General features: G+C 44.6%; 2 protein-coding genes across 11 annotated transcripts in view; one reads left to right on the top strand and one right to left on the bottom strand.

The window, feature by feature from the left end:
* LOC132593050 (uncharacterized) overlaps positions 1-24,467 on the top strand; it is a 194,476-nt gene that overhangs the window by 127,158 nt on the left and 42,851 nt on the right. The window lies entirely within an intron of this gene.
* LOC118078985 (uncharacterized) lies at positions 1,563-23,614 on the bottom strand. Of its 10 annotated transcripts, none has more exons than XM_060281751.1 (9): positions 23,442-23,614; positions 22,945-23,011; positions 20,815-21,107; positions 20,644-20,706; positions 15,315-15,929; positions 7,289-7,360; positions 3,002-7,170; positions 2,160-2,536; positions 1,563-1,912 (listed from the first exon to the last, which is right to left on the bottom strand). In XM_060281751.1, exons 7-9 carry the CDS (start codon positions 3,897-3,899, stop codon positions 1,850-1,852), a joined length of 1,338 nt encoding a protein of 445 aa, XP_060137734.1. In that variant the 5' UTR covers positions 3,900-7,170; positions 7,289-7,360; positions 15,315-15,929; positions 20,644-20,706; positions 20,815-21,107; positions 22,945-23,011; positions 23,442-23,614; the 3' UTR covers positions 1,563-1,849. The 10 variants fall into 10 exon arrangements, 6 of the variants coding, with proteins under 6 accessions (XP_060137734.1, XP_060137733.1, XP_060137732.1 ...); XM_060281750.1 differs by having other exon boundaries at positions 2,242-2,536; positions 23,442-23,613; XR_009558482.1 differs by having other exon boundaries at positions 2,160-7,170; positions 23,442-23,609.

Genomic DNA, 24,467 nt, shown 5'->3' with positions numbered 1-24,467 from the left:
CCAATGACCCCTCCCTAATAAAGGTAAGCGGGAATCCCCAAGTTTGATTTGCTTGGATCATTTTCTTGATCATACTAATCCTGACACAATAGCAATGCAGAAATCATGCACCAGGGTGTGCCATTGTTAGCGAACTGCTTTAGTTGGGCTTCAGCTAATTTACCAAACTTCTTGTTGTTGTTTAGTCGTTTAGTCGTGTCCGACTCTTCGTGACCCCATGGACCAGAGCACGCCAGGCACTCCTGTCTTGCACTGCCTCCCGCAGTTTGGTCAAACTCATGTTTGTAGCTTCAAGAACACTGTCCAGCCATCTCGTCCTCTGTCGTCCCCTTCTCCTTGTGCCCTCCATCTTTCTCAACATCAGGGTCTTTTCCAGGGAGTCTTCTCTTCTCATGAGGTGGCCAAAGTATTGGAGCCTCAGCTTCACGATCTGTCCTTCCAGTGAGCACTCGGGGCTGGTTTCCTTCAGAATGGATAGGTTTGATCTTCTTGCAGTCCATGGGACTCTCAAGAGTCTCCTCCAGCACCATAATTCAAAAGCATAAATTCTTCGGCGATCAGCCTTCTTTATGGTCCAGCTCTCACTTATAGCACAAACTTATAGCCGACATGAAAATGCCACTAGAGATGAGATTATCAGCTGCTCTTCACGAAGTTACTTTGGTTCCTAACAACAGTGGTGCTGAGAAGCTGCAGCAGTACATGGAGCTGTCTGCTGACCAAATGCAAGAGAAGTTCAACTTCACACTGGTGGAGAAGCGCACAAATAAACTCATCTGGAAGGCCCATGTGAAACGAGGTACGTATGACCGAGGGAAGATCACAAGGTTGGACCGTAGGTTGGGAGGCAGGATGGCAAAGGGCATCCCAGTCACATTCCCTCTTTGACTGCCTCTTTCTTGTTCTCTTGCAGAAGAGTTAGATCCAGGTCAGATGAATTCCTCTATTCTACACCCAGTACAAGGTAAGCAAGTTTTATTTCCCTGTAGTTATATCCCAGCTCCCTCCCAAGGGGGCACAGAGCTGTGGGAATGTTCAGGAATGTGGATGAGGAGATATTGTTTAATACTGTATATCCCATCCCCGCTTGCGCTAGCAAGCACCAAACTTTAGCAGAGTAAAAACATTCCCCTTTTGCAAAATGCACAGCAGAAAAGCGTTTGCGCAGGCTTGATTTAAGCCTATAAAATAAAGTGTATTTCCCTGGTATTTCCCCCTTTTTCCCTCTTAAAAGTATAAAAGATGTTTACTTACAAGCATCTCGAGGTACAACACACTCAAGAGGTAGACTTGCTTAGGTATAAAGTAAAATATACATTGTGAAGTTCACTTATAGGAAGTGAGACTCCATCTCATCTCTCTCTGGGCTGGAAGCCTAGAGGGAGACTCACTAAGATGTTGCTTCTTAGATGTGTGTAGTCCAAGAGGTCTGGTCCAAGAGAAGGAAATGGCTTCTCGCTAGTGAATTTATCTGCCTCTTCCCCAACTCATTTGCATGATGACTGCACTTAAACCTTTGCATCCCACAAACCCCTTCTCAGGCAATTCACAACATACACAAAAACATACATAAACAACTTTAATCAACCACCCAAGAGTCCCAGCTTGCCACGAAGATCCTGGAACTTCTCTCTTGGCAGGGGCTTTGTTAGAATGTCTGCAGTCATCTGTTCAGTGTTGCAGTAACACATTTCAACAAGTCCATCCTCGATCACCTGGCGTATGTAGTGGTACCTGACCCCAATGTGTTTAGTGCGTGCAAGGAACTTTTTGCTTTGTGTCAGCTTCATACTGCTCTGATTGTCCTCCATCAAGCTGACAGGTCCCTTCCTTGGCACGCCAAAGTCCTTCAGGAGTTGATCCAGCCAGGCGATCTCTCTGCAAGCCTCCAAAGTTGCAATGTATTGGGATTCTGAGGACGATAAAACTATACATTTATGTTTATAACTTCCTCATGCAATAGCTCCGTCCCCATACATAAAAACATAACCACTGGTGGACTTATAATCCTTATTATCCCCAGCCCAATCCGCGTCAGTGTACCCAAGCAGTTTAGGGTCTCTGACAGCTGGCAGTTTTAATTTACAGTCCATGGTTCCCTTTAGATAACGAACAACCCTCTTAACACCAGCCCAATCATGCTCAGTGGGACAACTTACTTTCCCACTTAGGATCCCCACTGCACTTGCCAGGTCAGGTCTGCATGTGGTAACCAAATACAAAAGTTTACCAATCGCTGACCCGTATTGCGTGTTGTTTGGCAGCAACTTTAAATCTTGTTGATTCTTCAAGAAGTCTGTGGCCATTGGTGTCGCAACTGGGTGTGCGTCCTGCATCTGCATGCTTTCAATCAGTTCAGTTATCTTTTGCCTTTGGCTGAGTAAGAACGATCCATCCTCTGCTCTCTCAACTTGAATTCCCAAGTAGTATTTCACTTTTCCTAGTTCCTTGACCTCTACTTCCCTGTTGAGATGCTTGACTATGTCTTTATAGTCCTTCTCATTTGACGTAGAAATTAAAAGGTCGTCAACAAAGGCTAAAATATACAAAAATTGTTCATTCCTTTGTTTGGTGTACAAGCACTTATCAGCAGTCCCTTGCTTGTACCCAAGCTGCACCAGCATCTCATGGAGTTTCTGGTTCCAAGCCCTCGCTGCTTGCTTCAAACCATAAAGTCCTTTCTGCAGCTTGCACACTAGATGCACCTCATTTGGTTTAATGAAACCTTTGGGCTGCTTCATATAAATCTGCTCAGAAATTTCGCCGTGAAGAAAGGCTGTCGCAATGTCAATATGGTAAACCGACATTTGCTTAGATGCTGCAATACTTAAAAGTAGTCTGACACTGCTGTATCAAACTGTCGGTGCAAACACTTGATCATAATCCTCACCATACTTCTGGGAAAAACCTTGTGCCACAAGCCTAGCTTTGTAGCGTTGCACCTCCCCTTCTGAACCCTTTTTAACCTTGAACACCCATTTACTTCCAATTGCTTCCTTACCAGGAGGTAGTTCTGTGAGTGTCCAGGTCCTGTTCCGATGAAGTGCATCTATCTCCTCCTGAGCAGCTTTCCTCCAGAGACTGGCTTCATCTGGTGGCATCCTCTCTATCTCTTCCCATTTGGAAGGTTCCTGTGGAGACGCCGACCTTGTAAGGTAGGACAGCCGTAATGGTGGAACACCTCTGTAGGTTCTGGATGAGTGTCTGACCTCTGGTCTTCCGACTGCATCACCTTCCTCATCCTCCTCCAGCAGTGGTATATCCCCATACAGCTGCTCCTCATCCTCTTCATCTCTGGTGCTGCCAGGGGCCTGGACCTCCGCGGCTCCTTGGGTGTCACCTATAGGGGGTGTTACAACACTAGAAGGTGGATTAGTGCTTTGTATTGGTTCAAAAGGATAAAATACAAACTCCTCACTCCTTGGTTCCACACTTGCTTGATCCCTTTTGCTTGGTTGGGCCATCCTTGTAGACTGGTTCCGCTGGTTCTCTGAAATATTAAGCTCATATACACCATCCTTTAGTTTGCCTTCAACATAAACTTCATCATGCTTAGTCACGATACATTGCCCTTTTTCAAATGTAATTTTAAAACCTTTCCTGTCCAAACTGGACACGCTGAGTAAGTTGCAGTTAAGCTTTGGTGCAAACTTAACTTCAGTTATCTTAGTATTAATTGTTTCATGATCTACGTTGAATTTTAAATTCACAGTTCCTGCACCAATTGCCTTTACTACGTTGCCATCAGCAATTTCAATTTCAGAGGTTTCATCCTCATTTAGCTCATTAAAATACTCCTTTTCATAAGAAACATGTGAACTCGCTCCACTGTCAAGAATCCACTTATTGCGCTTATTTTCATGATTCTGGACAGCTAGACTCCTCTCCTGCATCAACATGGTTTGCTCACGACTCCCCTTCTTAACGCCTTGTGGTTTTGAGGGGTGGGATTCAACTTTATCCCCATTTGGACCCTTGCAGTTCCTTGCTATGTGGTCTTTGCCATTGCATTTGAAACAATTTATTTCTCTAGACCAGGGGTCCCCAGACTACGGCCCCCGGGCCGGATGCGGCCCAATTGGCCTCCCAATCCGGCCCGCGACGGCCCCCACCGCCCGCTGCCGCCGCCCGCTCTTACGGCACGCAGCACGGCGGCGATCTTCCAAATTGGAAAAAAAATCGCCGAAAATCCTTTGTGTGCATGCATATGGGCCTCTCCCGACCCAGAAGAGGTCATTTCCGGTGCACTTCCGGGTCGGGGGAGGCCCATACGCATGCGCACAAGTGATTTTCGACGATTTTTTCCGACCGGGAAGCGCGCCAGTGCGCCAGTAAGTGTGTGTGCGCATGCGCACGGGTGCGCACTCCCCCACCCTCCGGTCCGCTGTGCGCGCACTCCCCTGCCCTCCGGCCCGCCACGCGGTCGGCGCGGCGGGCACCGGCCCAAAGCCCAGTAAGTCTGGGGACCCCTGCTCTAGACGTCTCTCTGGACTTTCCAAAATGCTTGGATGCATAGCTGCTATCCTTCCTCCTTGGATTCCTTTCTTGAGAATCAAGGCTATCTCTGCATTCCTCTCTTAAATGGTTGATGAGCTCCAGGGTGGATTTGATTTAAATCAAACTGATTTAAATCATGATTTAAATCACGATTTAAATCACTAGTCAGTAAGGCTTGATTTAAATCATAGTTTTCTACATAAAGACTAATTCTTGCTGGTATAACTTTAATATGCAAGTAGATGAAGATTTTTAGAATAACAACTTTTCATATTAGTTTTTTATCCCCAGTTTAATAGGTTACTCATTCATATTTGGACAACTTTACTGTTGTACTTAGGAAGGAGAAAAATAATCATTACCTTAATAATAACAATTTAAATAAATTTATTCAACCAAAACAACAACATTACAGCATATGTTATTTGCTTAAACAAACATCCATGTTTGTTAACTAATTTGGCTAAACAAAAACAAAATGTATATATTTTAAGAAACTTAGACTGTCAGCCCAGCCTACAAATGAAAAACTTAAATACTGTCCACTCCAAACAATCAGAAAAATATTGTTTCTATTCTATTCACTGAACTTCTTGAAACTTAGCACTGAAGGGATTGTTTCTGTATTCATAGGTTTGTAGAACAATAGGATTAAGGTCTTTTTCTCAACTCTGTTCATGTTATAACATTTTTGCTGTGAAGAAGAGGCATGTGATCTCTGTTGAGTCAAATTCAGTTTTGAGAACTGCAAAAGTAAACCAAGCACCTGTGATAATATCTTGTAGGCAGAGAAACTGCCCAATAATCTTACAAAAACCTCTGGAAGAGCATGACATTGTGAATGGATTAATGGAATTTATTTAACCAAAAAATTAAACATATACAACCTTATTCTACATAATTAAAAAAACTAATCTTAATTTCATGATGGAATAACCTTTGGATGGTAATATATTTTCCTCAATAAGCATTTTATTTAAAAAAAATCAATTTAAATCAAAAAAATCGATTTAAATCAAAAAAATCCGATTTTTTGATTTTTTTTAAAAAAAATCATTGATTTTTATCCACCCTGATGAGCTCATTAAAAGTTAGATCTTTTGTGTGATCCATTATACTTTTAAATGGAGCAAATTCAGGTCCCAATGATGCAAGCATAAACGTTACTTTAGTCACATCATCAAAGGCTCTGGGAGTAAGGGCAATTCTTTGAACAATCTCAGAAAAATTCTTAAAATGCTCTGTAAACTCTTCTCTAGAATTCATCTTCAACTTGAGTAACTTATCCAACAAATATCTATAGGAACTCTCTGTAGATTGTGCATAAATGCGTTCAATGTCCTCTAGGATCTTAGATGCATCATTTTCAAAATTTATCATCGATAGATGCTCATTCCTCAAGTTGCTCAAAATTATGTGCTTGGCTTCATCATTTTTAATACTCCAAGCTTCTATCTTGGCTAAAGCTTCTTCATCGGTTCCTGTAGACTTTTCTTCCTTAATGGCCTGCAGAACACGCCCAGCAGCAAGATAAACTAAAATGTGCTGCTTCCACTGCACAAAATTATTGTCATCCAGCAGCATAAAACTTGGTCTTGCCTCACTACCAAAACTGGAGCTTGCCATCTTAAAACTCCAAAAATTCCCAAAATTCCCAAAATTCAAGATCTTTCAAAAATCAAAATCTCAAAAATATCTTCACTACCTCTGAGCTTTCTCAGTACTGTAAACTCTGAGGGAAGGGAGGGGTAGTTAATCCCCCAAGCACACTGCAGAACAAAGAGACCATGTGCTCAACCAGGAAATCTTAACTGGAAAAATCCTACAGAGTTCAAAATCACAATCCAAATCAATCCTTCAAAAATACACAATATGAGTCCTTGAAGTCCAATAGAGTCTGATCCAAGAGGAGGAAATGGCTTCTCGCTAGTGAATTTATCTGCCACTTCCCCAACTCATTTGCATGTGGAGGAACAGGAAACCAAGCTAGTCCTCCAAGTGGACTCTCTAGGGATTGTTGTGACTTGACTGCACTTAACCCTTTGCATCCCACAAAAGCAAGGCTGAGGCGCTAAAGAAAGCTTGTTCATGCATAATGAGATAAGAATCCAATGTCTTAATTCATCCCAGGGGGCTCCATGGTTTTAAGCTTGGTAATGAGTTCCAATTTAGCATCTTCTCTTTCCTGTCTGTTCCTGAAATTTTTCTGTAATAAAACAGCTGCTTTGAGATCTTGTATAGAATGTCCTGGGAGATTGAAGTGTTCTCGTACTGATTTCTTGTGGTTCCTGATGTCAGATTTATGTCCATTTATCCTTTGGCGTAGGGTTTGGCCTGTTTGTCCAATATAGAGAGCTGAAGGGCACTGTTGGCATTTGATGGCATACACAATGTTAGAAGATGAGCAATTAAATAGTCCTGAGATGGTATGTTGGATGTTGTTGGGGCCAGTAATGATGTTGTCCGGGTGTATGTGGCAGCAAAGTTGGCATCTGGGTTCATTGCAGGCTCTGGTACCAGTGTCCATGTTAAGTCTGGTGGTTGTATTGTTGTGGGTGAGGAGTTGATTAAGATTGGGTGGCTGTCTGTAGGCAATGAAAGGTCTTCCTCCCAGAGCTTGAGAAAGGGAGCTGTCATTGTCCAGGAGAGGCTGTAGATCTCTGATGATGCGTTCTGATGAGGAAAGGAGAATTAGACCAGGGGGTCAGCAGGGGTCAGCAGGACCTATTTTGATGAAACCAGTAACAACCAAATGCTTTCCCCACCCCAGCCTGATCACGAAAAGAGATACCTTTGGGGACTGCTTCTTCTGTCTCTCCCAATACTCTTGGGCTTTCAGGCTTCTCCTCTGGAGGCAAACACTCTAGGGAGCAAGATACAAGCTGCATTAGTTCCCTTCCAACTGCACAGTTCTACGATTCCTGGTCCAAAAAGCCATGTTAACAAACATTCTAAAGCAAACCACAACAATCCACTTGTTAGTATGTCATTAACTGGGAATGTGGGCGTAGGACTAAAATGGCCGTCTGGATGCAAAAGCTCTCCGTGCAACAATGAGACCTGATAAGATAAAACAGAGAGTCCAAGTCTCCTCTTACCATCTCTTTTAAAGAATACACTAACCACTGCTGTTTCCATTTTTTTATTCTCTCTAATCTTTATTAAGTATTTCGGATAAAATTACATATGTACAATCTGCACACACGTATCCATAAACAAAATGATTACAAATCGTAACTCACAACGTTCATGGCAAAAAAGAAGAAAGATCTCTAAACAAAGCATATAAACAATTTACAGTGATGTACATAGAAAAAGAGAGAAAAAGAAAAGAGAGGTAAAAATAGAGATAAGAGAGCAAAAGAAAGAAGAAAAAGAAAATGAAGAAAAGTGAGAAGAAAAGAGAAAGATCCTGACTTCCACTGCTTCCTCATGCAGTAAGTAAAATAATATATTTTTATCTTAACTGTCTTCTTATCCTTTGCCAATAATAAAGTCAATTTTTATGCTTCCATTCTTTAAAGCTTTCGTTTCGTCGATGACAGGGTTAGTCCAGACATAGCCAGATTTTGGTTCCCAGACCTTGTTTACCTAGATAATTGTTTAAATATCCCCATTGTTTTCTTATTATGATTTTTGGTTTGTTGTTAATTACATCTGTCAATTTTGCTAGTTCCAGATATTCGCATATTTTATTAATCCATTCACCCTTTGTCGGGATATCTGTACTTTTCCATTTACTTGACACTAGCATTCTGGCAGCTGTTGAAACGTACATAAAAATATTTTTCATCTCACCTGGAATCTCATTATATAGAATGCCTAATAGATACATTTCCGCCTTTTTAGGGAAAGACATTTTTATCAATTTTTTTATCTCTTCATGAATTAATTCCCAGAATTTTTTACTTATGGGACATGCCCACCATTGCATCTCCAGCATTTATTGCTGCATGAATTATTCATTTTTGCCAGTTTACTGGGCACCAGAATACACTAACCACTGCTGTTTCCTAACTCCCCTGCTGGAGCTGGGGTGGTGAGAAAGTCCCCCCCCCCAATTCATCTGCCTTTGGGACATGTAGTTAAAACAAAAATGTAAAATGAAGATATTACTGATTACTAATATCCATGGGATTCCACTTGCCAAATGATCTCTCTTGTCTAATAGCAAACTCAACTAGTGAATGCAAAGGCTAGGTAGCCCAAACAGGGTTACAAGAGAGAGAAATGAGAGAGAGAAACAAAATAGTTTTATTATGAACTAAAGGGGTAATCCTGCTCCAAACAAAACACAGACCAATGAACACTGAGTATACAGAACATAACAGTTAAGCTGAGCAAATACTTTGTGCTTTGTTCACTGAACCACTGAAGAATTGCAAAAAGGAATTACTTAAGAAGTGCTGCTCCACCATTTCATAGATCGTATTTGGGAAAACACACAGCAAGGCATTGCTCTTCCCTGAGGATCTCAGCAAGGGCGTTTGAAGTGGAGGGCGGAGTTCCCCGGGTTCCACTTGGGGTGTGTGTGACAAGATGGCCCCTGCCCCCCCCCAGCTGTAGAGTGGCCGAGGGCGCATGCAGTCAGTATGGGCGCCGCTTGCACGGCATCCATACAGGATGCCTCTCACATGGCGACCGTACAGGCTGCTGCGCGTGCACACTCCGTAGGGATGCCACACATGCGCAGTCCGTACAGACATCACGCATGCGTCACTGGGCAGTTCGCCCCGCCCCTCGGAGTCCCACCCCGGGTGCTGGAGAGGGTTCCTTCACCACTGGATCTCAGAAAAGGAAACTGATGAAAAATACTTTGTTCAAACTCACCATGTACTGAATTTTACTTCCTCCTGCAGGTGGAAGTAAAAACAGATCCTCCTGCAAAATCCCAGTCGAAACATTTGCATCATTAGCATCCAATACAAAATGTGATACGTGCATTTTCTCTTGTGAAGTAATCTTGAGCAAAAGCCTTAAGCTCTCATACTTCACATTTGGTGCAATAGTCTCAATGTTGTTTTCACCTTGAACCTGTGAAAACCCTGTTGTGACCAGTTTGGCTGTGTGCCTCGTTACCTTGCCATGTTGGTCAGTTTCGGCCTTAAAGACCCACCTGCTATCTACCAGCTTCATTCCTGGGACCATTTTAACCAGTTCCCAGGTCTGATTCCTACCTAAGGAATCAATCTCTGCTTTCATGGCAGCTAGCCATGGTTGAGCATCTTTTGAGGTCATTTCCTGAACCTCCTTGAAGCTTGCAGGTTCAAAAACCTTTTCTGAGCTTCTAAGAACAGCAACAGCAGTCTTAGCAAACTCATCAGCAAATCTCTCAGGCTGTTTGCCTGTTGTGGCCTCTTCAGATTTGCAAACATTCATGTCCTCTTTCTCTGGAGAAAAATGACCAATGGTGAGCAGTGATTCTACCAATTCAGTGTCAGAGTCAACTGCAGGTCTGAGTGAGGTTTCAACACCTTCGTAGCCTGCTGCATCACCAGCCACAGCAGTACCACTACCTCCCACTGAATTAGAACCATCCTGATCATCATCTGCAGCTTGTGCTGCACCATTCTCACCTTGATGAATTACACCACCACTTGGGTGAATCACATCATTTGCATGAACCAGGAAAATTCCCCCACCTTCCTCCCACTTGGGATTGGTAGCACCACCTAGGTGAACCAGGGAAAATTCCTCCTTTACCACCCCCTTGGGATTGACATCACCATCTGGGTGAACCATGGAAATACCTCCCATTTGCACGTTCTCTGGATTGGCACTGTGCAACAAGGGTGTAAGTCCCTGCTGCATTAATTCTCCAGAATTCCCAGCTCCCTCACACAAACCACCCTCCCAAGAACTTTTGGGACGTGAGAGATCCTTTTGAATTCACTTCTCATCCAGGAAAGCATCTAGCTCCTGAGAAGTGAATTCACCTTCACTGGGACCGGAGCATTTCACTCCAATGGGATTGGCACCATCATCACTCCTGGTGTACCTTTCCTCACTCTCTGAGGGAGTCAGTTGACCATCTTGGTCATTTGCAACCTCATCCACTGAAAGTGTCATTTGATCAGCTAGATCAATATGAATCACTTCACAGGGTGTGGAAGTCTGTCTGCTAGACAGCTTCCCATCATCAGCAATTACATTATTGCATTCTGCAAAAGAATCACAGGGTTGAACCTTTAAACCCTCTCTATTCTCCTCCTTGGACACCTCCTGCAAACCCAGGTGACCATTGGTGTGATCAAAACCACCTGTAAGAAGAAGCTGATTAGTGTTAGCATCACAGGCAACTTCAGGCCTATCAACCACATTTTAATCAACATAATCAAAAGTAAACACATATTGATTATCAACTCTTGGAGCATTCAGAAATTCCTCATCGCCTTTCTTGATGAGACAGCTTCCATTTTCAAAAGAAATTCCATACCCTTCTTCAGACATCTGTGAAATGGAAAGCAAATTATTTTGTGCATCTTGCACATACAAAACATCACATAGTGTCAAGTTCAGTCCTCCTAAGTAAACATGTCCAGTTCCTTGCACACTTAAAAGTCCTTCACTAGACTTCACGAAACTATCCTGTGAAGAAAAGCAAGCAAACAAACTTCTGTCACTGCAAATGTGCTTCTGAACTGTGGAACTGACAACAAACTTGCGTTGAACTTTTCGAGCCAGCAAAGTCCCGTTTTGCTGCTGTGTGGGCTTCTGCTCCTGGCCGCCCCCCTTCTCCTTGCCTTGTGACACTGTTGTGGGCTGCAATTCTCCCCCCTTCGGCTGGGCCTTGTCTACAAGCTTCACTTTTGTGGGCATCTCCTTGCCCCTCCTTCGCGACAAAGCTGCACCTGCAGGCTTGTGTTTACGTCTCGGCTTCTGGAAAGACTTTGAAGACTGACCTTGGTTCCCACGGGACTGCACGGCTGTGTGGGATGATGACGCCATCTCTCCCTGAGATTTGCAACTGGCGCCCTCAGCCATTTCCATTGAAGCACTCTGTGCAGCCACTTGTTCCAGGTCTGACATGACAGCCAGCTCCTGCTGCAATTCCCAAGTGGTGCCCTCAGCTCTTGCATTCACTGGAGACTGCACCCCCACCAGGTCTGACATCACAGCCAGCTCTTCCTGTGGTTTGCAACCGGGTGCCCCAGCACTCCAGCAATCATTTGGGGAATCGCCATCACAGCTTCCTCCCCCTCCAAGAGCTAGCTTCAACGATTCCCACATCTCGCAAGCCGAATTGCATGCACCGACGTAAATCAATGGTCCCGGACACAAACTTAGGATAATCATTCCTCTCGCAAAAGAATCATCTGACTTCCAGCTGGGGAATTGGTCTGGGGAATTATCCCTCCCCCTCTTGGCGGCAATTGTGTACCACACTCCTGCATCCTGCAGCCTCTTCTGTGTACACTTTGCCCATTTCTGATAATTTTCTCCTTGAAGGAAAATTATCTGTTCAGAGGCAGAGCTGTGCAAAAACTCCATTTTCCCTTCTCTCTTACTAACCGGGAAAATGCTGCAGCTCCTCACTGTCCACTGTCCTCACAGTCATTAATCACTGTGAAAGTTTTACTGCCCGCCATAAAACTTCAGGCTGCGCAGATCAAAGTCTCTTGCTTGCGTGCCTGCTGCGGCATGCTTGTAAAAGCTCCAGCTTTTACATACCTTCTCTCCTCTTTGTCCGACGTTACCAGCATCCTGTAGCTGCATTCGGAAAACGCTGCTGCCTTTCTACTGCCTGGGTCAGAACACCAGCCAGTTCTGCGACCTTCTAGGCGATTAGCCATTCCATTACTGGGCCCGGAACCCTTTGTTGGCATAACCACAGAAGACCTGGGCCACCAAGCCCCCTGGTAAGCCTCTGCCGGGTGTCTTCTCTCCTGCGGTAGCCAGCTGTAACACGATCCAGGCTCCTTGGAGTCTGGACACGTTATCTGCAGAGCTCATCTCCAGCGTTAGCGTGGTTTGGCAGCATCAGCAGCATCAGAGAAAAGTCAGAGAAGTTCTTGCATATATACAAGCGTTTATTCTAAAGCATCTCGGAAGCAAGACCAAATGTGCCTGTCTCCATCAGCAAAGCGAAAGCAACTGACATTACAATAGTACAACAAACGGAAATATACATCATGTGACACAGTCAACATCCTCTTCCAAGCCTGTTCCTGTTTAAGGTGGAACAGAATCTACTATGAAATCCTAACATAATCCAGCTGTACACAGCTTCTCAGTATATAAGCCGGCAATCAGAAACACCCTTCAGCAGTCTTAGCAATAGCATTATAACATCACAACTAGGAGAGCTTTTACAGCCTTTTACCTAACCTTTTTCAAATAGCTATGATATTCATTATTTGAACTGTCTCATAGGATTAGCTAACCTTTAGTTTAAACAAAACTTGAGTCTTATTTTGGGGGATTTTGCCCCAGACTGCGGTGTAGCTTTCAGTTCTTTTCAGAGTCTACAGTTCCTGTCTAGTTTTTGATAAGAAAACCTCAGCCCCTAAATATTTGGGAGATTTAAGCTAATTTTGTTTTTTTGAACAATTTTTAGTTTAGTTTTAATATCATTCACTTTATCAATATCTCGTTTCAGGGATTTATCACGATATAGTATTGTTTTTGCGCTGAGTACACAGCTTCCCAGCAGAAATAACCAAAACATCAGAAACCTTTCCCACGTAGAAAAAAACCTTCTAGAACACTCCTGAACTAATCAGAATAGGAAAGATCTCTACCCATCAGATCAATACTATATGTACTAAGAAATGAAAACTGACACATGGGAAGAAGGCACTAAGGCATTGCTTTCTTATGTTGGGTCCTCACTGCAGCGGGCAGCCATTTTCTCCCAACCTTAGCAGGAGTCAAAATGGTTTTTAACCCCCCACCCTCATCCCCAGTGAAAATAAAATTTTATTGTTTCTTTTGTTTCCTTTATTTATTTTATTTATGACTCTGACCCATATGCCATACTGTCTCTTTTATTTAAAATATTTATATTAATCAGGCTTTTGGCTGATGAATATTCTACAGCCTTTCAAATGTGTTTGTGGGAAGGGGAGTGTTACTGTTTTGCTGTTCTGTTTTACTTGTTTACTTGGTTTTATCCTGTATTTTATTTTGTGAAGTGCCCTGGAATGTTATGATGAAGGGCGGTATATAAATCCAATGAAAAATAATATATATACCTATAACACTCTAGAAGCATACCTCCCTGGGGAAGTCACAGCAGTTTACAAAAAACAACCATAAATTAAACATTATTATAAATAAATATGAATATTTCATGTGGACATGCCATGGACCACCTAAATGAAGGTTGTGAACCAGTGCTGATCGATCCACTGACCAGTGTTTGGGAACCCCTAATATAGGAGAAATCCTAAGATCTCTGGTCCAAATCTAGTCATATATTGAGAATGTTTGCTGCCATGTACACAGCTATAGTTAACTTCATTAGGGGAAGAATGACTACCTGGGGTTAAAGATCGGGTTCCATGATCACTGCAGATGGTGACAGCAGTCACGCAATTAAAAGACGCCTGCTTCTTGGGAGAAAAGCAATGACAAACTTAGACAGCATCTTAAAAAGCAGAGACATCACCTTGCCGACAAAGGTCCGTATAGTTAAAGCTATGGTTTTCCCAGTGACAAGTGGAAAGTGAGAGCTTTCCCAGTGGAAGTGAGAGTTGGACCATAAAGAAGGCTGATCACCAAAGATTTGATGCTTTTGAATTATGGTGCTGGAGGAGACTCCTGAGAGTCCCATGGATTGCAAGAAGATCAAACCTATCCATCATGAAGGAAATCAGCCCTGACGGCTCACTGGAAGGACAGATCGTGAAGCTGAGGCTCCAATACTTTGGCCACCTCATGAGAAGAGAAGACTCCCTGGAAAAGACCCTGATGTTGGGGAAGATGGAGGGCACAAGGAGAAGGGGACGACAGAGGACGAGATGGTTGGACAGTGTTCTCGAAGCTACGAACATGATTCTGACCAAACTGCGGGAGGCAGTGGAAAACAGGAGTGCCTGGCGTGCTCTGGTCCATGGGGTCACGAAGAGTCGGACACGACTGAACGACTAAACAACAACAACAACGAACCCATCAACCTAACCTACTTGACAGGGTTGTTGTGAGCCTAGCCCCCCCCCCCCCCCCGGATCCTGAATTCACTTTGGAATGAGTTGTTCCCTTCTGTCTCCCTCCCTGATACATTAACCAAGACATTCTTTTTTTGGCCCCAACCTTATATTCATGCACATACAAACTGTTAAGTGCCTAGATAACAAGAATCAGCACTATGTATACATATTTTCTGGGTTTTTTTTATGAACGCACAGAAATCAGGGACTTCCCGATCATCTGCACAAGGCTTATGAGCCAAAATACGGTTTATCTATACCTGAGTAGTATCAAAGAAAAAAGAAAACTCATACCAGGTTTTCGCATTGAGCCAAGATTCTGCAGCCAGTAGACATGTAGCAGATTAAACATCCATGTATATATAATTATTCTGCTTCTAAGAAGTATATATTTGGCTAATAAGTATATATTTGTTACTCCCCAGATTTCTGTGCCCAAAACACCATGCAGTACTAAAGTGGTTTACAGCAAGGAAACGGAAGCTGCACACCAAATATATGCTGCACTGGAGTCAGATTTAGATACCCAGTTGTTTTTAAGTGACTTTCCTAAAAATTCACTTTTGCTATGTATGGTAAGTCGTCAATTTATTACAACTGGGGCTTTGGCCTACTGAGCAACAACTCATCCCATCCAGAGTTCCCTTTATTGTTGATACAAACTACCTTTTGAGTTCTCAAATCTTTCCCTTCTTGTGGGAGACCCGCTCGTCCTTTTTTTCTTGGAGGAATCCAGTTGTTGGGCTCCCTCTTCTTCTCCCTTTGATGCAGAGATGGCAGGAATTTGCACTCCACTTTCTATACCTTCAGATTTGCCACAGTTCCCATTGCTGGCTCCACTTCCTTTGCTAGAAGACAGAGGGGCACTTAGGCTCTCAGCCCCACTTCCTACCCGCGGAGATGCACAGCTCTCTAGATCCTCATCTCTACCTCCGTTCTCTGCGCCCATGGCAGCATCACTGGGGTTCTCCGCTACATCCAGGGAATCTGGGGTCTTGATTTCTCTCTCTTTGCTGGAGAGCAGGAGACTGGCATCATCTGGGTCCTCAGTGCTGCTTGCACCCCATGGAAGCATAATAGCATCATCTGGGCTCTGAGATCCACTTCCTGCCTCTGAGGATACAGGAGAACGTAGACTCTCAACCTCTCCTACGCCCTCTCGGGACCGGGGAGCATCCTGGTTTCCAGATCTAGCCAGATCCATGCTATTGGATCCACTTCTTTCCCCTGAAAATTCAACAGAGTCTGGGACATGAAGGTCTTTCCTGAGATTCAAGTGATCTGAAAGCATCAGATGAAAAGCAAACAATAACAAAACAAAAAGGTCAGATTGGGGGGGAAGCTCAAAACTTTGTCATTACAAATTCAATTTCCTTCTTTTTACAATTAACTGCAGGTGATGCCGAATGACTTCTGTTGAAGCAGGGTGGATAAAAATCAATGATTTTTTAAAAAATATTTTTTTATTTAAATTTGATTTTTAAAACAAAATGCTTTTGGAGGAAAAAAAATTCTAAAGATAGTTTCCTATTAAAGTTGCATTATAGTCCAAAGGCTATTCATCAGGAAATAAGGATTTGTTTTTAAGTTTTTCATGTGTGCTAAAACTCAGTCTAATATTTTTTTTAAAAAATTGTTTAACCACATCAGTTAACAAACATGGATACATATGCTATACTGTAATGTTATTGTTTTAGTTATATAAATTGTTTAAATTGTTATTAAGGAAATGATTATTTTTCTCCTTCCAATAAAGTACAGCAAAGTTAACAAAATATAAAGAGTTAACCTCAAAATAATTTCATAATTATCTGCCCATGTATTTGTAATAGTATAACCAAATCAGTAATTTTTGATATAACGGTAAAAACTCTGAAAATTTATTATTCGAAAAATGAAACCTTCATCTGGTTGTAAATATTAAGATTATACTAGCAAGAATGAGTCTTTTTTGTAAAAATATATATTTAAATCAAAGTCTTACTGACTAGTGATTTAAATCGATTTAAATCAAATCCACCCTGTGTTGAAGCAAAATCAAAAGCATCTGAAAATCAAAAGCTAAACTGCACCCAGTGTGATTCAATGTTTCCACCAGGGGTGTTTGTTCTAAACCCCCCCCCCATCTTTTGCCAAGGTTGTTGGGGCAAGTGTTTATCTTTATTGTGACTTTATATTGACTGCTCAATTGCTCTCTTCCCCTCATTGCTCTCATTGCTCCTAGGCAGTGCCGGGATCAGCTGGCTTTGCTCTGTTCGTTCCTTTTTTAAGCCCTCTGTTTCCTCAAGTTCATTTGAGCAGCTTGCCCTCTTTTGCTGTGCGGAGGCACTGCACGTGGCGCTGGGGAGTTTATGCAGGCTCTTTCGAGCTTGCATATTTTCTCTCTATTTCCATTTTGCTTATTTGCGTTATTCAGTGCTTGTTTAATTTGATTTAGGCTTGCTCAGTACCAGAGAGCAATAGTACTGGTGGCTGGTTCTTCAGTCACAGCGAACACGGCTTCTCTGGGTCCTAGTGCCCCAATACTTTTACAAGGTTTCGCTTGTACTGTGAGTCTATTGCTGGCAGTGGCTTATGTTTATAAGTGACAGTTTTCCTGCTAAGTACTGGTACCTGCATGTCATAAGCATTTGAATTAAAATAACCATATTGAAATCAAATCTGATGTTTAATTTTAATTTGGTGTGCGGTGGGAGAGGGGTCATCTTATACGGTGAGTATATACCAAACTCTATATTTTAACTTGAAAATTAGGGGGTCATCTTATACCATAACAAACAAACAAATCCCCCTCCTGTTTAAAAGGCCATGGATTGTTTAATTAGCAAAAGGTCTGAGAGAAGGAAAATGCTTTTGCCCGGAGCCTAAAGATATGTAACAAAGGCACCAGGCAAGCCTTCCTAGGGAGAGCATTCCACAAGTGGGGAGCCATAGCAGAAAAGGCCCGTTCTCATTTTGCCTCCCTCCAGACCTCTCATGGAGGAGGCTCAAGAACAGGCATCCCCAAACTGCGGCCCTCCAGATGTTTTGGCCTACAACTCCCATGATCCCTATCTAACAGCACCAGTGGTCAGGGATGGTGGGAACTGTAGTCCAAAACATCTGGAGGGCTGAAGTTTGGGGATGCCTGCTCAAGAAGATGGTGATTGCAGGAACTCGGTTGCTTTCTATGGGGAGAGGCTTTGTGGTCCTGAACTGTTTCAGGATGGTCCTACTCAGTGGTTTCATGTAGATGTTAAACAGCAAAGGAGATAAAAATTGAACCCTGAGGAATTCCACATTGATGCTTTCGTGGAGCTGAAGAGCACCCCCTAAGCATCACCGCAAAGCAGTGCCACCCACTCCTAGCTTGGACAGCCGCTCCGGAAAGATACTATGGTAGATGGTATTGAAAGTTTGAGAAGAAGTTACAAGAACACATTTCCCCTATCTCTTGACAGAGATCATCATACAGGACAGGCATCCCCAAACTAAGGCCCGCGGACCAGATGCGGCCTACCAGGGTCCTGGACCCGACCCTCCCAGGGCCAGGAGGTGATTGCAGAGGAGAGAGGTACCCCGTGTGCCCTGGACCCCGTGTGCCCTGTCTCCCGCTCCAGGCATAGCTGCAAAGTTATCCCTTTTTAAAAGGGATTTTCCCTTATGCTGAATAGGCTTCCTCGCGAGAAAAGGGAAAACTTGGCAGCTATGGCTCCAGGCCTCCTCGCCTGCCTGTGAGCATGCCGCCTGGGCAACCTGGGCCTCTCCCGACCTGCCTCCCTGCCCCGGAGGCTGGCGGTGCATAGCCTCTGCCACCTCCGCCTCCCTGGGCGCCCGTCGGATGGCTAAGTGTATGTGATTTATTGTAGCCTATTTTTTTGCGGGGGAATGTTTGTTTAAAGGTGGTTGACAGTAGAAGTAAATATAATGCAGTTTTAATTCTACTTAATTCTGCTATTAGAGTGTAAGAGCTCTCTTCCAAAACTCTCTCTCCAACACACCCTGCATTCCCTTTCCACTGTGATGATGATGAGGAGCTCTCTGCGGCCAAAGGCCAGGCTCTCCACTTCAAATGCCGCCTCTGCTGGCCAAACACTTGTGAGCAGGTTTGCTTTGCAGAATCGAGGTGAGCAGAACAGAGAGCCACTGCCAGTGTGCACACAGTGCTTTGCAATGATCCCCCAAGGGGGAAGAAGCAGCGCAGGTCCAAGATACTTTGCTGCCTGAGGAAAAGGGCAAGATAGTGCCACACACCCTGTATCCTGACTGGACTGACTGTTGAATCTGACATTCTCACTGGTGGCAGGACAGTGTCCTTTACGGTACATGGGGCCAACGTCACCTGGGTGGGTGTAGGGCAGGCTGGGGGGCCCAGACAGTTCTCTCCCTTCAGCCCCTTGTTGTCACTCTGCACCTCCAGCCCATGACACCTGAGGTACCTGCCTCACCCTGTCTCATAACAGGGCCAGCCTGGGGAAGGAGGGTTACACCTACTCACAGAAACTGCACTCCCTTCCAGGTACGAGGTGAACTATGAGCGCCAGCTGCTCACCGCTGCTCATGTCTGCTCTTGCGGCTTCCAGGACCTCACAACTACATTCCCCATGTCATTGGTGTCAACATGCACCCTGGCCACCAACTGCTCCCAACACTGTCTCCCAGGCTATCCACCAAATGGCTGAGCATGGCAGTCTTCACCAAGCTGCTACTGGCCTCAGTGTGTTCTGCCATTGGGGACATCAGGTGAATGGTAAGTGGGAGGTCATGCGCAGCACATTCTACAAGCTCCTCCCCTTTGGCAGTCTAGGAAGAACTTTCCTTTTCAGTCCTCTGAATGCCACATCCCTCGGAGGCCCCGCATGACATGAAGGTAATGTGTAGAAACTAGTCTTTGCACAAAAAATGCATTGGTTGCTCCACCCACGTTTGCCTTTGGCTCCACCCACTACCAGCAGGGAAGGTTGCCCAGAAAGAAATGCCGCCCTCAGGCAGAAAAGTAGACTGCCACCCTGGACACAGAATTAACCTGTGCCTCCATGGACAGCTGTGAGTCCAAAATGACTCCCAGGCTGCACACCTGGTCCTTCAGGGGCACAGTTACCCCATTCAGAACCAGGGAGTCCCCCACACCCTGTCCCCCAAAACAGTAGCTACTTCTGTCTTGTCAGGATTCAACCTCAATCTGTTAGCCACCATGCATCCTCCAACCGCCTCCAGGCATTCACATAGGACCTTCACTGCCTTAACTGGTTCTGATTTAAAAGAGAGGTAGAGCTGGGTGTCATCTGCATACTGATGAACACCCAGCCCAAACCCCTTGATGATATCTCCCAGTGGCTTCATATAGATATTAAAAAGCATGGGGGAGAGAACGGAACCCTGAGGCACCCCACAAGTGAGTGCCCAGGGGTCTGAACACTCATCCCCCAACACCACTTTCTGAACACGGCCCAGGAGGAAGGAGCGGAACCACTGTATGACGGTGCCCCCAGCTCCCAGCCCCTCTAGACGGTCCAGAAGGATGTTATGGTCAATGGTGTCAAAGGCCGCTGAGAGATCCAGCAGAACTAGGAAACTAGTCTTTTTTCTTTTCTTTTTTTAAAAAATGCATTTGTTGCTCCACCCACGTTTGCCTTTGGCCCCACCCACCACCAGCAGGGAAGGTTGCCCAGAAAGGAATGCAGCCCTCAGGCAGAAATAGGGTTGCCAGACTCAATAGAGGACATGACTTCTGTGCCTTTAATTGCCCTGCTCTCTTTTGAGTCTGGAAACCTTAAAGAGAAACCAGCAGACCCTTTGTTTAATTTCCAAGCAAAGGGTCTGCTGGTTTCTCTTTAAGGTTTCCAGACTCAAAAGAGAGCAGGGCAATTAAAGGCACATAAGTCCTGTCCTCTATATTGAGTCTGGCAAGCCTAGGCAGAAAAATATTTTCCTGGCCCTGCCTCAAAGAAATAGATTTTTAAAAGGCAAAAACAAACCAATAGCTCCAGCCTCTGCTGCCAATTTGCAAACTCACCTGGATGGGATTCTGACATCAGCACTGAGTGGCCACAACTCTGGAGCGGATTTTGAGTCTCATCTGTAAAGTGATAAGTGGTTTCTTAACTCATATGGCTGTTGTGATGACAAGGAAGAAGGAAGATATATCTAAACGTTTTTAAGGTTTGGGAAGAATGGTGAGACTCACCGTGTTTTTGAACATGCAGGGCATGATTTGAACCAGGACATGCGACTTCTAAGCATTCCAGGAACTGGCAACAGGCGGCTTCTCCTTTTTCTTGTATCAGAATAAGCAATTCTCTACTTTTTTTCTTTGAGTCTTCATATTTCTCCAGGCCCTCATATTCTTCTTTTGTGATGACAGTCTCTAAGCGTAACTCATCTAAAACACAGTCTATGTTCTTCTGAAGTATATCAATTAATTGCTTTCTCCCTTTGCTTATAATTTCATAGTGGGACATCATCTCTGAAAGCAGCAGTCTGTGAAAGAAACATTTTATTTAGAGAATAAGAGGAGGGGGGGGAAAGAATTAGAACCTGTTGAGCTTTCAAACGTTGTCTTATACCAAATTGGATTTTTGTTTTTCTACTTCAGCTGCAAACTGTGGGTGGTTCCAGACGTGCTATTTTAGGGTGGGATTCAGTTGCTTACCAGCAAATTTAATTTGTACAATTTTATTTTTAGCACTTGCACCACAAACCCCCTCCCCTCCTCTGCCAGACATTTTTGAGCCCTTGGCAAGGGGCTGTATTGGCGCCTCCAAAGCTGGAATAGACCATGGACCAGAAATGTTCTCTTTTTGTTGCCTTTCACTCTCTGCCAGTGACTTCCTCCACGGCCACTGGGGTCAGGTGTGTTCTGTTCTGCCTGCCTCCCCTCCTCCATCTATCTTCCTGCGTGATGGCCTGGGATTCGGACTCAGATGCTGAACCTGAGGGATCCCAGCCTGCACAGGATTCCCCGCCTCCAGAACCAGCTGAGCCGGGACTATGGCAGGAGCTTGAAGGGCCCTCACCTGTGCTGGATCCTCAGGTGCAGGGATCAGCTGAGTCTGCTCTGGTCCCAGATGTGCTGGAGGACCCATTGCCTGCAGTTGTCCCATTCTCAGCCCCATCAGAGGAAGCTGAGGCTACCCCTGGGTCCGGTAACCCACCCGCCTTTCCTGAGCTGCAGAGGCTCAGGGCAGAGAGGCGAAGGGAACTAAGTTCCTGCAGGAGGAGTGCTTGCCTCCAGGAGAGGCGAGTCACCGGAGGATCGGGGCCGCCCTATGCCTCGGGGCAGATAAAGGCCAGCCAGCCCAGCCCCAAGTTGCGTGAGCAGCGCAGTTGCTAACCTCTACCTGCCTGTGGCCACGTCCCTGCTCCTGACCTGGACCTTGCCCTGCTTCCTGCCTTGCTCCTTGCCACACTGAACCCATGTAGGACTCCTGGAACTTGGACTGGACTTTGACTGTGCCTCATGGATTCCCCCCCCCCCTGGCATGTTCCTGAGCTTTGGCTACCCGGCTAGATCCACAGACTGTTTACTGACCCTGCTGCCTCGCCACTGGACATTGTTCCCACTGGACCTGTCCCTGTAGTCCGGGACTGCCGACCGCGGCCCTGCTCGGTCCTGGATGAGTACCTGAACTGCCCACCCGCTGGCTTCTGTGCTGGGCACCCCAAGGGCCAGGCAGCACAGCCTGCCTGCCTTCCTGCTCCCATTCACTGCTTTCCCTTCTGCCTTCTACCCTCCTCCCTCCCTCCCTCCTTTTTCCCTCCTCCTGCAACTCATGCCCACCCTCTCTGCCTTTTTTCATTCTGAGCTGCTCACACTGGGTAGGGGCCACACAGGGCTGCTGCAACGGCCCATGCTGGTTTTCTCCACCAGGGTGCCTGCATGTCTCATCGCTGACCCCCCCCCCCACCAGCAGAGGAGCATCCCAGGTAGTGTACTGACAGCCAGCCAATCTGAGCCACTCTGGGAGTAGCCAGGATTTTTTTGGGGGGGGTCCCCAAAAGTTGTTGAGCTTGTTTGGGGAGATTGCCCCCCAAAAGTTGTTCAACTGGAGGCACATGCTTATGCTAGAGGGGCAGGATTGGGTGTTTTTAATGCTTTTCAATAATTTCTGAGGATCTGCAGCTAACAGGAAGTGGAGAAACAAAAAAATTAAAAAATCCTTCCAGTATCACCTTCGAGACCAACTAAGTTTGTCACAGGTATGATAAACCCATGACAAACTTAGTTGGTCTCTAAGGTTCTACTGGAAGGAATTTTATTTACTTGTTTATTTTTTATTTATTGTTTCGACTACGTCAGACCAACACGGCTACCTACCTGTAGGAAGTGGTGATTCACTCTGTGCTGTGAAATGCTTCTCTGCCTCTTCCTGCGCAGCAAAAACCTCAATAAAAGACACAGAACACAGCATTTTTTAAAGATCAGTTGGCAACCATACTTATTATGCCTACCAATTTTTCATTGCCCTGTATAGGTTTTCAAATAGTAAGAACACAATGCAAGCAATCTCATATACATATATATATATATATATAATCTCTTTTGTGTTGTTCCCCACAATATAGATAGATAGATAGATAGATAGATAGATAGATAGATAGATAGATAGATAGATAGATAGATAGATATGCTACTGAAGGGACCACCTATTTGGACACACAGTGGATACTAATATCACCCCAAATGTAGAGCGGGATCTATCACAATTGGAAATTCCGTTCAATAAGGATGAGTTTGTGAAATGTACACAAACTCTAAACATTCACGTAAGATCTGTATGCTTTGCATCTCAGGTAGAAAGCAATAGAACCTACCTTCTTTTCTCTGTAGGAGCAGCAGAAAGACTTCTCACCTCCTAGTAAACAGCTGTGCTTCTCCTATATTTATAGGCAGAGAGCAGGGAAAGTGAAATGTGAAACTGAAAGCTTCACTCTCTCAGATGGGTTCTGAGTTAACATATGACTTCTAGTCATGTAGCATCCGCCTGCTGTTTCCAGACTGATAAGAGTACAGCGTTTGGGCTGGGTGGGTTAAGTTGCTCTCTCCTCCATTACAAATACCAATGAAGGGCCAATACCTTTATTTTAAGACACACATAATTGATATGAAAATAGTTGCATAGTATTTAGGGTTCAAATACACAGCACATTGTATAGAGGGGCTTGAAGTGTGACAAAAGCAAGGGGCCATAAGCACGTAGCTTGCAAACTGTTATCAAATGCCTACCCTATACCCTACACACCCAGTAAAGGAAGGAGGGGAGTACAAGCTGGGCTCGCAGGACCAGATAAGAAGGGAGAAGGGCGTATGGCAGTTTGGAATACATGTGCTTTTTGTAGTTAAGGAAATCAGCTGTTGCCTGTTTGTGACTGTATAAAAGAATTGTGCATCCACTAGTCGGTGTGCAGGTTGCGAGCTGATTGCACTGCACCTTTGCTTAGCATATGCTGAACAAATAAATCTTGTTGTATCCTGCCTGGCATGTTGCCTCTTTGTGTTGGTTCCATTGCTCCTATTACCCAGGTGGGACTTAGGTCCTACACCAACAGCAAAGAAATGGTGGAAAGGAATTGGCTCACAGCCCTTTGGAGTTGGGGGTTCAGTTTGTCCTTTGCAGAAGAAGGCAGGGTCTTTCTTCCTTTCATGCAGAGATTTTAAAACGGACCTGAAAGGTCAGAAAACTTGCAGGTCTTTTAAACCTCTCAGGTGTGCAGAAAGCTCCTTTCTACCAAGCTAGTTGCTGTCACTGAGTGACAGAGACTCCAGGATTTCAAGAAAGTCTTTTCCAGCCCTAGCTGGAAACTCCAGGGATTGAACCTGGGACCTTCTGCATACAAAGC

Source organism: Zootoca vivipara, chromosome 13, assembly GCF_963506605.1.
Source record: "Zootoca vivipara chromosome 13, rZooViv1.1, whole genome shotgun sequence".
Classification (NCBI taxonomy): domain Eukaryota; kingdom Metazoa; phylum Chordata; class Lepidosauria; order Squamata; family Lacertidae; genus Zootoca; species Zootoca vivipara.
The sequence above is the reverse complement of the archived record's forward strand: the minus strand, read 5'-3'. Positions and strand labels throughout refer to the sequence as shown.

Bases quoted from the DNA above. Each gene is read 5' to 3' on its own strand.
- LOC118078985 (XM_060281747.1), bottom strand. From the start codon at position 21,091: ATGATGTCCCACTATGAAATTATAAGCAAAGGGAGAAAGCAATTAATT. The intron at 20,707-20,814 runs GTGAGTCTCACC...ATCACTTTACAG, and splicing joins CCTGCATGTTCAAAAACACG to ATGAGACTCAAAATCCGCTC. The intron at 15,930-20,643 runs GTGAGTTTGCAA...TGATGCTTTCAG, and splicing joins GATGTCAGAATCCCATCCAG to ATCACTTGAATCTCAGGAAA.